Below are 10,665 nucleotides of genomic sequence, written 5' to 3'. Positions count from 1 at the left end.
AGTTTCCACATGCCTAAAACAACCTCAAACTAAATCTAAAAGTTGATGGCTAAATAAGAGCGTTTGAGAAACGGTGCAAGGCATAGTCCGAATAGTCGATTAATCGTTTCATGAATCGAGAGATTAATCGATTATCAAATTAGTTGTTTGTTGCAGCCCTATTGTAGTTATCCCATGTATAAATAAAACGTGTTATTCAGCAACCCTTGCAATTTGGGATTTTATTTTTGGTTGGTAGACCTCGGTGAGCTGGTCATTTCAAAAGTAGCTCACCAGCCAAAAGAGTGTGGGCACCCCTGCTATAGACTATATGCATTACATTAATGTACATAATGTTCATACTCCTTACTGCACATATTCTTATTTCATAGTTCATATTCTAAAATTCATTCATAGCATTCTATTTCCATGTAAATTACTGCTTTATTTTCATTGCTATTTAACTATATTTTATTACGGTGTAAACGATTTTTTATTTTATAATAGATTTCTGTTTTTTATATGTTATGTCTGCACCATGACATCAAGTCAAATTCCTAGTATGTGCGATTCCATATCAGCCATATGGAAAATGCACCCAAATGACCCCAGAAGTGTTTTTTTCTCTTCTAAATCTCTCTAAAAAGATCAAATGTCACTTGTTTTGCATCAATCTTGATACAGGGTACTTATTATATGTTATAGTTTGGATTCCTAAAGCTTTTAGTCTACCATCCCATCATTCAAGGGTGGTTTTCACTATAAGTAATGTTTATTTATGTTTTTGGACGGACACTATAATTTGTTTACTATGTTCAATCTGAATTTACTTTAAAATAAAACAATTCTATATTGATTCTGACTCTTCTACATCCAACTCACAGGTTTATGATTGCTTTGAGAAAAATATCATTAATGTAACCCTTTTAGAAGTTAAGTTATGGTCATTTGTTCTGGGAATGTCATTTCCGAGCCTGAGGCCTGAAAAACAGGCTCGGGAAAAGAGGTCTGGATCCTGAAGAGAATCAGTTTTATTACCAAGTACACTTACAAGGAATTGGCGTTGGTATATGTGGTGCATACAAAGACACAGAAAGAATAATAAAGAACACTTTTAAAAACTATGCATGTCAATGTATTGTAAATAATATTACTTTGAGGATTTCTGTATTATGAGTCAAGCCAATGAATTTTCATGAGTCATACTGTTTTTTACCACATGGTAGATTTGATGTAAAATAAAAGAAACCTTCACAGTCTCAGGTTAAAGTAATACATAAAAAGCTGTAAATGTAAAGAGGAAAATCCTTGAAATGCTTCCTGGAAAATAAATGTAGCCTAGGGCGAGTCTGACTTCCTCTATTGTGCTAACAAACAAGCTGTTGCTAATGTCTAAATTCAAGCTACCATTAACCACAAAGTAGAAGTATGAATGCAATTTGCTACTTGCAAAGGTTTTAGACCTAATATTAATCAGTGTTCTTTTCTTCCAGTGCTCTTTGCTTGAACTTGTCAGGCTGCTGCCTGATCTATTGCCTAAATCTTGTAGGTGGGGCAACAAAGACATTTACTACAGTTATATTGCTCAAGAGTCAGATTGATGTGCATCTGGCTGCCAAGGCTCTAACACTGGCATCGCAGACCTGGCTCTACCCAGAGTGGTAATGGGCACGATAAATTACAAAATGGCACTTTGCATCAGTTTTAAAGAAGAAGGATGTGCAATAAGAAGACAATAAGAGGATTGCTTGACAGGATATCCTGTCCGTAGTGTACCCAAGCTGCTTGCTCAGATAGTAATACAATCCTTTCACATTTTGGATTCATTCACACTGCAATGTCATAGGTATTTTTGCACAGTTTTATCCACACAATCAGCCCCCTCCTTTTCAGTGGATCAGCATTGTGGGAAGACATTTTAAAGGTGCTCAAGTGCAGTTGGTTTACCTTATATTGAAAAATATAGGGGTCTTATTTTCCTAAATGTTTTAGATCTATATTCAGTCAGAATGGATCTCACGTTTAGTGGTAATGGCCCCTCCTATTTAATATATTTGTAATCTATATGCCTTAAAACTACTCAAATTATCTATTTCGCAGGTATGTAAATGAACGGATTCATATTCTAAAAGTTAGTATTGCCAGCATATTCTGGTAGGAACAGAATGTTTATTACATACAGCATCCGTTGTACTGTTGCCACATTTAGCATTATATTTGACAACCAGAGTCAGAGCCGAAGCAAATGTACATAACAAAATACAGATGCAGGAAGTGATATATAATAAAATGTATCTTGTAAAAAAATTACAGCCTGACCTATTCAAAACATATTTTTAGACTATATAGTTATAGAGAAACTCGTACAAGGTCTCTTCTTGGCTTCCAATAGGCTTGTTCCGTAGTTCAGATTCTGGGAGTGTTATGCAAGGCCTCAAAGACGGCCAAAGCTACACTTTTAGTTTCAAACAAACATTTCACAATGAAGTATGAGCAAAAAAAATCTCTGCCTGATATGGCAAACACTATAAAAAAACAGCTTAGCAGTCAATAAAGCCACTTTTAATCACAACATTTTGGCTGCACAGGTCATGCCTGTTTTACAAGACTAATAATTTGCTGGAAGTCATAAAAGGAAGTCTTGAATGGAGTTGAGAATAGAATCATGTCAGACAATGAAGATTGAAATGCATTTTATTAACTAAATGTCAGCTAGTTTTAACAGTCCAAGCAGCCATCAAACCCCACTTCTGTTCATAGTCAAATTGGTCATGCAAAGTGAAACCCACAGGAATAAACCTTTTTACATAATTTCTGTTTCTCACTATATTTTGTTTGCTGTGCATATGACACAGAATAAACCAATACATAAAAATATCACACTATAAATGATCTCTGTGTGCAAACCACCTTCCTGATGAATAAAATGAACACGGTTAATATTACAGTTGCAAACAACATGATTATGATCACTGTTCCAAAGTGAATGTCCTGTGCTTTCATATGAAACAAACAGTACACTGAACGGTTGTTCAGATAACCTGTCACCGTAACATTTCCACCACTTGTAAAGCATACAGTGTCATTGACATCAACCACTTTAATCTTGAACTCATCTAGGATCATCAGCCATTTACTGTCACAACAATTAAAATAATTTCCGCTAATATACATAACATCAAGATGCAGAGATAAAGCAAGAATCAAAGAATGGTTTAAAAACACAAAGTTATTATTTCTAATGTCGATTTCTCTCAGAGGAGAGCAGCTCAAACTGCTGGGTATCACATCTAGACGGTTGTTGGATATGTTTAGCTGAGTTAACGCTGGCATGCAGGGTAAAGACAGATCAGAGCTGGTCATGTTAGTTTCACTGATTATCAAAGACTGAAGAGTCTCTTGTAAACCATTTAGTGCATCCTCCTGCACAACCATATGTGCATTTTTTGCAAGGTTTAGAGAAACCAAAGAGTTTTTTAGAAAGGTGTTTTCTTGAAGATTCTTGATGTTGTTTTCTTGAAGATTGAGGTTTTTAAGGGTCCTTAAATTACCAAAGATAACACAGGATATGTTGAGATTGTTTTGCTGTGTTGATTGGTCGATAGAGGCACAAGGTTGCACAGAATTGTCTTGTAGATTTAATGTTTCTATCCGTGTGAGCGCTTTGAGAAATAGTGGAGAAATGTATGCAAGTCCATTACTCTGCAGGTCTAGGTACCTTAAGGAGGGGAAAGAAAGCTGCCGATGGTGTCCTGATTCATCATTTCTTATATTCCACGTGATGTTTTGCAAACAGTTGTAACTGAAATTCAGTGTTTCTAAAGATAAGAGCCGACTCAAAGTCTCCAATGGGAAAGACCTGAAGTGGTTATAGCTCAGGTCAATATAAATGAGTGGCATCAGCCTCCAGTTTGAGTGTAGGATATTTCTTTCAACTGTTTTCTCACGTGTAATTTCACTATATAGATCATTGGCCTCTGATACCATTGTTGCCTCTGAATTTAGGGCACCAACCATATTATTCTGTAAATAAAGATACCTCAAACTGTTTATTTTTGGAACAATTGGGAAATAAAGGAGATTGTTGTGACTTAGATCAAGAATTTCAAGCCGGTACAACTGGTAATCCTCACGTGTAACAAAGAACTCAACTGAATTTTGACTGAGATTAAGATATTTAACTTGAGTTAATTTAAAATCACAAATATGGGCAAGGTTATTTTTGGCCAAGTCAAGCATCTCTAATTGGCTCAATGGTTCAAATGTCCCCCGTTCTATGACCGATATCTGATTGTCATCAATAGTAATGGCCCTCAAACCTTTACTCTCTTTGAACAAGTTGTGTGAAAGTCTTGTTAAAGCATTACCAGTCATTTTAAGTTGACCAAGAGATGGTTTGTTTCTAAGGTACAGTCCCACTGCATCATTTCTCAAACCATTCATTGATATGTCCAAACTCTTCAGTCCACTGATGGATTGGAGGGCTTTGACGTTACTGCCAAGGTTGTTGTTCAGCACATTTCTGGACAAATTCAACTCCTCAAGATGAGTCAGGTTTTCAAAAGCTCCTTCGGAGATGAGATCCAGCTGGTTGGCGCTCAGGTCCAGCTGTTCCAAGTAAGGCAAAGCAAGTGTGTGCAACTGTGTGATGAAGTTATTGGACAGGTCTAGTCTTCGGAGCCTTACATCTAAATCCAGAGGGACAGAATAGAGATGTTGATTGTTCCAGGACTGCTCCTTGAAATGAAAGGAACATTAATCATAATCAAAGAGGGACCCATAAAAGCCAAAGTAAAACAAAAAGAAAAGAAATTGCTATACCAAAACATTTGAATTATATAATCTTTGGCCTACCTTGTGATGTGTCAGTCCAGTTATATAAAGGTCATGGCCGACTGACCAGAGAAGTAGGAGATTAGAGAACATATGTCTGACCATCCTCAATCTGTTGCTGCTTCTGCTGCTGTTCAACTGTACCACTACTGCTGCCAGAGCTCAACCACACCCTCTTATAGCCATGCTTCATAAAAAAAAGCGAGAGAGAAAACAGCTGTGGACACCAGATAGGCATTGTGGATATATTTAGACAATGAAGGCCTGACCACTGAAGTATTGCTTTCTTTAAAAAAAAACTCTCAGTAACGACATATTTAATTTTGATAAAAAAGAGGCTCTTAGACAAGTGTGTACATGTTTTTTTCTATTTATTGTGATCAATTATACATATTACATCTTTAGTTACAAACTTGTATACTAAGTGATAATTAATTTGTACTTTGACATATTATCCGATTCTATAACTACTTTAATTTGATCATAATTTATTTTTAAATATCTACAGTGTTAAGAACTTTGTGTTAACCAGGACAACACCGCCAGAGCTGCATATATGTATACCTTTGTTTGTTCCTGACAGTCTTAGGAAAAACGGAAACCATTCTAAAATAGACGAGAGGAACAAATAAACAGACAGAGCGGAGGTTGAGCTGGAGGACAGCCCCATGCAAGGTATAAAGAGCCATACTAAAATAGACTGATGAAAGGAGGTGGTAGCACACATAAACAATGCTAGAGGACAGGCCAGGTGTACCTGAAAGACACAGCATAACAGTTTAGAGCTAAGGATTTAAAAAGTACTGTGAAAGAAAAGGACACATGAGATGGGCAGTTAATTAAAAGTTGATAATGCATTTTCCTGAGATTAATGACATGTCCCAACAGTTTTCCTGCTGCTGTCACTTCTGTCCTTTATCAGCATCCCCTCACACAGCTCAGTGTCAGTTTCCCACTTCCTGCAGCATTGAGCTGCATTGTTATCATCTTCAGACCGACTTGTTTCAGTTTAAAAAGGTGGATTCTGCTTCCATAGAGATGAGGGTGTGTTGCCTGTTGGGTATCACCAACTCTAGCTCATCATCCTGATGCAGCTGCACTATGCCTGTGGCAAAGGACAAAAAAACGAATCAAAGGAGATAAAAGATAGGTGACAAGGGCCAAGAGAGGACAGACTCTGCAAGTCCCTGGAGCTGTTCCTGGAGGAATGAAAGCCAATGAAAAGATATATTTGTTGACCCCTCAAAGAAAATGGTGAAGAGGCTGCAAAAGTTGATGACATCGTGCAACATTTTGGGAAAAACACACAAACATAATTTCTGCCCAGAGCTCAGTGAGAAGATCAATACCACTCTGATGCCTGAACTGTACATATAAAACAATACAGCCAGCAGCTGGTTAGTTTAGCTTAGCACAAAGAGTTTAAACAGATGGAAACAGCTAGCTCTGTCCAATGGCAACACAATCCTTCTTCCAGCAGCACATAATGTCATTCATCAACTGTTCGCCTCAGTGTGACGAAGAGACAATGTGACAACAAAATAGTCCGGTACAACCACAATGTGCTGCTTTTACAAATATATCAAACACAATGGTTGCAAATGTAGTTTAAACTATGGACAGAGCTGGGTTAGCTAGTTCAATTAGAAACTTAAGACGCGAGAACAGAGTTGGAATTGAAAGACAACCCAATTGTTTCACTAGTAGTCCGTTTACACTAGCTGCTACAGTTTATTTCTCAAAACTTTAATCCATTATCCAATGCATTACGAGATTGCTTATCAGCCAAGGCCTTCAGCCTTTTTTGCTTTCCACATGGACGGTTTGCCTGTATCCAACTTAAGCCACCTCTATGTGAACGATGATACTACTTGGACTACAAACTGCAAAAAAAATGGAAACCAGAATCCGTCCGTGCCAATTCTACATTCATATGCAGATAACTTTTTATACAGATTTATACTGCCACTATGCAGGCCGACAGTATCGCCTCACTGACCTCCAGTGTAGCATGTATTGGCAGGAGTTTCATCAGCCATCTCTTGCAAGCAACGCAACAGCTCTGTTGATGTGGTCCAAGTTTTATTGAAAGCCCAACTGCGAATGATATGACCCAGAACTGTACTTGGGCTATTGAGCAAAACCTGTGAATTAAGCAGAACATCAGCGGAACAGTTGTAACAAATCAGATGTAATATCAATTTAGTTATGCTTGATTTAAAGTGACACAATACTTGTCCAAACACCAAGTCAAATCCATCTTCTTGGGCAACAATTCTGTTTTCCTTTTGTGAAATTGTATTTCCTTGCTGCGCAGAAACAGTCCAAGGGATCACTGTTATATTTCCTATGGGAGGAGGCAAGTACACTTACTCAAAATAATGGCATACACTGCAATGCTGAAGCCAAGTAGGGGAGAGTGGGGTAAGTTGAGCCATTTTTTAGTTATGCTGTCCTCTAAGCAAGGACAAATGACACATAGTAAACATGAAAACACACACCTATAATTCAGGATGTCTCCTATCAATGGCAATGATAATAATTAATATTTGATCAAGGGCAGTGAAAATATTACTTCTTAAAAAAAAAAAGTCTTGTGGCTCAACTTGCCCCGGTGTAGGGGTAAGTTGATCCAGGTCAGGGGGTACATTGAACCACGGTTCAAACCTGGGCATACCTGTTCAAACCTACAACAAATCTTAAAGGTAACTATAAACAATAAATAACAAACCAAATACAAGCTTAGTTTTTCAAATATTTTTAATATAAATTTCGATTGAATTGATTGATTTTATGTTAAAAGGAAAAGTAATCATACAAATGGTGATACAATTTCATACATCTTACCAATCAAACAGAGTAAATTCAACTTTAAATGAGCTCTTATTATCAACTTGGCCTACTTTCATTCATTTCTCCATTGAAAAACTGGCTCAACTTACCCCAACCCCAAGGCCCATGGTTCACTTTACCCCATAGCCACCATTTTAGAAATAATAGCCTAGTATTAAAATTCAGAGTCATCTTTAGCTTAATGATTCACATGGTTTAATACGCTGCCAACACAACAAATACAATATATGTGTTTAAACCTGGATACTTTTTTTGACATGACAGCCGATATAGCCGACATCTAGAAAATGTACGTTCTTTACTTACCAGACCACAATGAGTATCTCTCTTTTACGGGCAATGAGAAATGGGTGGATCTTGCATAATTTCTGGTCACTTGATTACAACTATAAGGCGTTGCCTGGTTACAGGGGGTGGTTCAACTTACCCCCTTCTCCCCTACTTGAATTTAGTTTTACCTCTTATGTCTGGCCGTTTGTTTGTGTTAGCGGTTAACTGCAGGAATGATGTTGGAACTAGCAATAGGAGAAAAAATAAACATATTACTTCGCATGTACTGGTAATGTTCTTACCACCAGAATTGACCGTAACCAGAGCTATTTAATAGAAGAGTTACGACATCTCCGTTCACTCCAATGGACCACTTTTTTACAGCAATGGCGGATCGTGGAGCCTCTCAATCGTTCCCCGGAAGTTAGCGCCAAGGCTGGCAGAGCTGTGGAGTTGCAGCATAATAGACCGTTCGTGACGGACTTTTAAAGGTAAGAAGAAGTTTAAAGATTTATATTGCGGATATTATCAGTACATCTGATTCAAATGAACATGTGTATTAAAGGATGTCAGTGGATTATCCCTAAATTAGTAGATTTAGGGAACGTTTACAGATAACAGATTAAGCTAGCATACCGAAGCAAGTTAGCAACACACGTTGAACAGCCTTTTAATTGTAAGTTCCGTTCTCTTAATGTCATTTCGTCCAACATGTTGAATTAGAGAAGAGGGGCTTCTAAACGGGATTGTATGCGGGGGGGGGGGGGGGTGGAGGGAGGAGGGAGTTAAATATTAGATAAATATAACTTTGGTACGTGTAAGAGTGAGTGTTTTTAGCAGAGCCATATTGTGTCCTTGTGATTATGTTGATTATTACCTGTCTGTATAATGTTGCAGCTCAGCTGATTCTGGATTGGTGGCAAAGCGAGAGGCACTTAAGTGAGAGTGAAAACACAAGGTAAGTTTAATACTGTTTTATATAAGTAAACACCTTATCTCCCCAAGGCATTTCCCATCCAATAGGTGTGCTGTGTGTGTATAACCCTTTCTCCTGTCTGTTACTCCCTCTTTCAGCACAAGAACCAGAGGGGGGTTCAATGGAGCCTGAATACCTGCACTGAGACCCTCACCCTGCACCCTGAGTCTCAACTCTGTGTTTTTCAAGCCTTTCCCTGTTTTTTTGTATTAAACAAAACATTAAGCTTTCCCAATGGTGTGGTTTTCGTTTTGTGAAAAAGTGAAAATGCAGTGTTTGTGTATAATTACATCACATATTTTGTTGCTGTTGGTCGTGAAATTGCTCCTGCTGACTTGAGCCAGACATTTTTTCCTCTGCTCTGTGTCAGTGGGGAAGCCGTACATTCGTACTCCTTTTTCTGAGCGATTTGAGCAGCACAGCAAACCATGGTGGCTACTAGGAGGCAGCACAGCAAACCAGGACAACACGGAGGAAAAGGCACCGACAAACTGCATGATATGCTATTCAATGTTTATTGAATTCCATGTATTTGCTAATGGATGTTCCTAAAACAACACATTTAACATCATCATTATCATCATATGCTGCTAGTCCTGCTGCTGCTGCTAGTCCTTTGATAGTCACCTGTCGGTCTCCTGTCCTTTCTGAAAGCCATAAAGATGACATTAGTCGTTTAGATAACTTGTGTCCTCAATTACCAGGGGATTACTGAAACTACCATGAATTTAAGAAAATGGTAGAAATGAATCCAATCTGAATTTTAAAGCATTACTTTAGATCCCCTCCCTCTAAATGTATCAATAAACATTAGAAAGTGATGCTCCTGACTACCATACAAGTTTAAGAAGATAATATTGGTTTGAAAGAATTCAAAGCTATAAATAAACAGCAACAGGCTCTTTAACAAGGCACTGTTAGTAACATGTAAACTAGTTGTTCACACTAATCCTAATGTTATCACTTAATATTAGCAAATTCGATTTTATTTTTTAAAACATTGATGTAAATACATACACATATCGATTTGTTGTATAAATATTGCAAATCAAAACCTTTATTCACTAATAAACAAAAATCGTAGTTCTATCTCCTGTTATCAATGCATTCACATTACCCGCCATGAACTTCCGGGGAACGATCCTCGTCTACATGAACCACGTGACGATAACCGTTTTTGGACTTCCTATCTATATGGCGCTGACCGTAACTAATGGAAACATTTTCAGTTCTCAGCTCCAACCCACCTCTGCAGCTGCCCTGTTCCCGTTTTACTCTCCTAGAAAACATCTTCAGAGAACTCTGTGCTTTTAGCAAAGTACTTGGCTTTATCTCCTAAGAGAAAACAAAGCATTAGGAGACCATTTATTATTGCAGCTTTATCTGAGAACTCACTCATTTTCTAAAACACTGGCTCTGTGCACCAGGAAAAGACAAAACATAAATGCTGTGAGTGATAATAAAGCATCGTGAGACAGACTGCATGTCCTCAAGTTATTCAAATGGATGAGGTCACTTCAGTTAACCCCGGAAACCTTAAATGTTTAGTTTCAAAATGTGTTTCTAAATGAGGAACTATCTTTCCTCTGCCTTTCAACATGGAACTCATTTAGATTGTATGAACATTACAGCCACATTTGCAGTGTATTGTGAAACTTGCACTCAAAGTAAAAGCCACAAACGCCTCACCCAAAGAACATCATTTGTTCTTGTCAATACCTTTGCCAGCAGAGTCCAACATGAAAGAGGAGCAT

General features: G+C 37.8%; 1 protein-coding gene, 1 long non-coding RNA gene and 1 pseudogene across 3 annotated transcripts; 1 reads left to right on the top strand and 2 right to left on the bottom strand.

The window, feature by feature from the left end:
- Nucleotides 1-2,657: 2,657 nt before the first annotated feature.
- Nucleotides 2,658-4,947, bottom strand: LOC117453304 (transforming growth factor beta activator LRRC32-like). Its single transcript, XM_034092110.1, has 2 exons — nucleotides 4,834-4,947; nucleotides 2,658-4,716 (listed from the first exon to the last, which is right to left on the bottom strand). The coding sequence occupies exons 1-2, from the start codon at nucleotides 4,915-4,917 to the stop codon at nucleotides 2,857-2,859; spliced, it is 1,944 nt and encodes a 647-aa protein (XP_033948001.1). The 5' UTR covers nucleotides 4,918-4,947; the 3' UTR covers nucleotides 2,658-2,856.
- A 325-nt stretch (nucleotides 4,948-5,272) lies between these two features.
- Nucleotides 5,273-10,614, bottom strand: LOC117453447 (tumor necrosis factor ligand superfamily member 13B-like; annotated as a pseudogene).
- Nucleotides 8,256-9,141, top strand: LOC139434605 (uncharacterized). Of its 2 annotated transcripts, XR_011643931.1 has the most exons (3): nucleotides 8,256-8,426; nucleotides 8,833-8,893; nucleotides 9,010-9,141. It is a non-coding gene; the product is annotated as an uncharacterized lncRNA (long non-coding RNA). The 2 variants fall into 2 exon arrangements; XR_011643930.1 differs by having other exon boundaries at nucleotides 8,833-9,141.
- Nucleotides 10,615-10,665: the final 51 nt, after the last annotated feature.

This window comes from Pseudochaenichthys georgianus, chromosome 10, assembly GCF_902827115.2.
Source record: "Pseudochaenichthys georgianus chromosome 10, fPseGeo1.2, whole genome shotgun sequence".
NCBI lineage: Eukaryota > Metazoa > Chordata > Actinopteri > Perciformes > Channichthyidae > Pseudochaenichthys > Pseudochaenichthys georgianus.
The sequence above is the reverse complement of the archived record's forward strand: the minus strand, read 5'-3'. Positions and strand labels throughout refer to the sequence as shown.

What these genes read in the sequence shown, in the direction of transcription:
- LOC117453304 (XM_034092110.1), bottom strand. Translation starts at nt 4,917, where the DNA reads ATGGTCAGACATATGTTCTCTAATCTCCTACTTCTCTGGTCAGTCGGC. An exon ending in CTGGACTGACACATCACAAG is followed by an intron (nt 4,717 to 4,833) that starts GTAGGCCAAAGA and finishes TTTCATTTCAAG; the next exon opens with GAGCAGTCCTGGAACAATCA.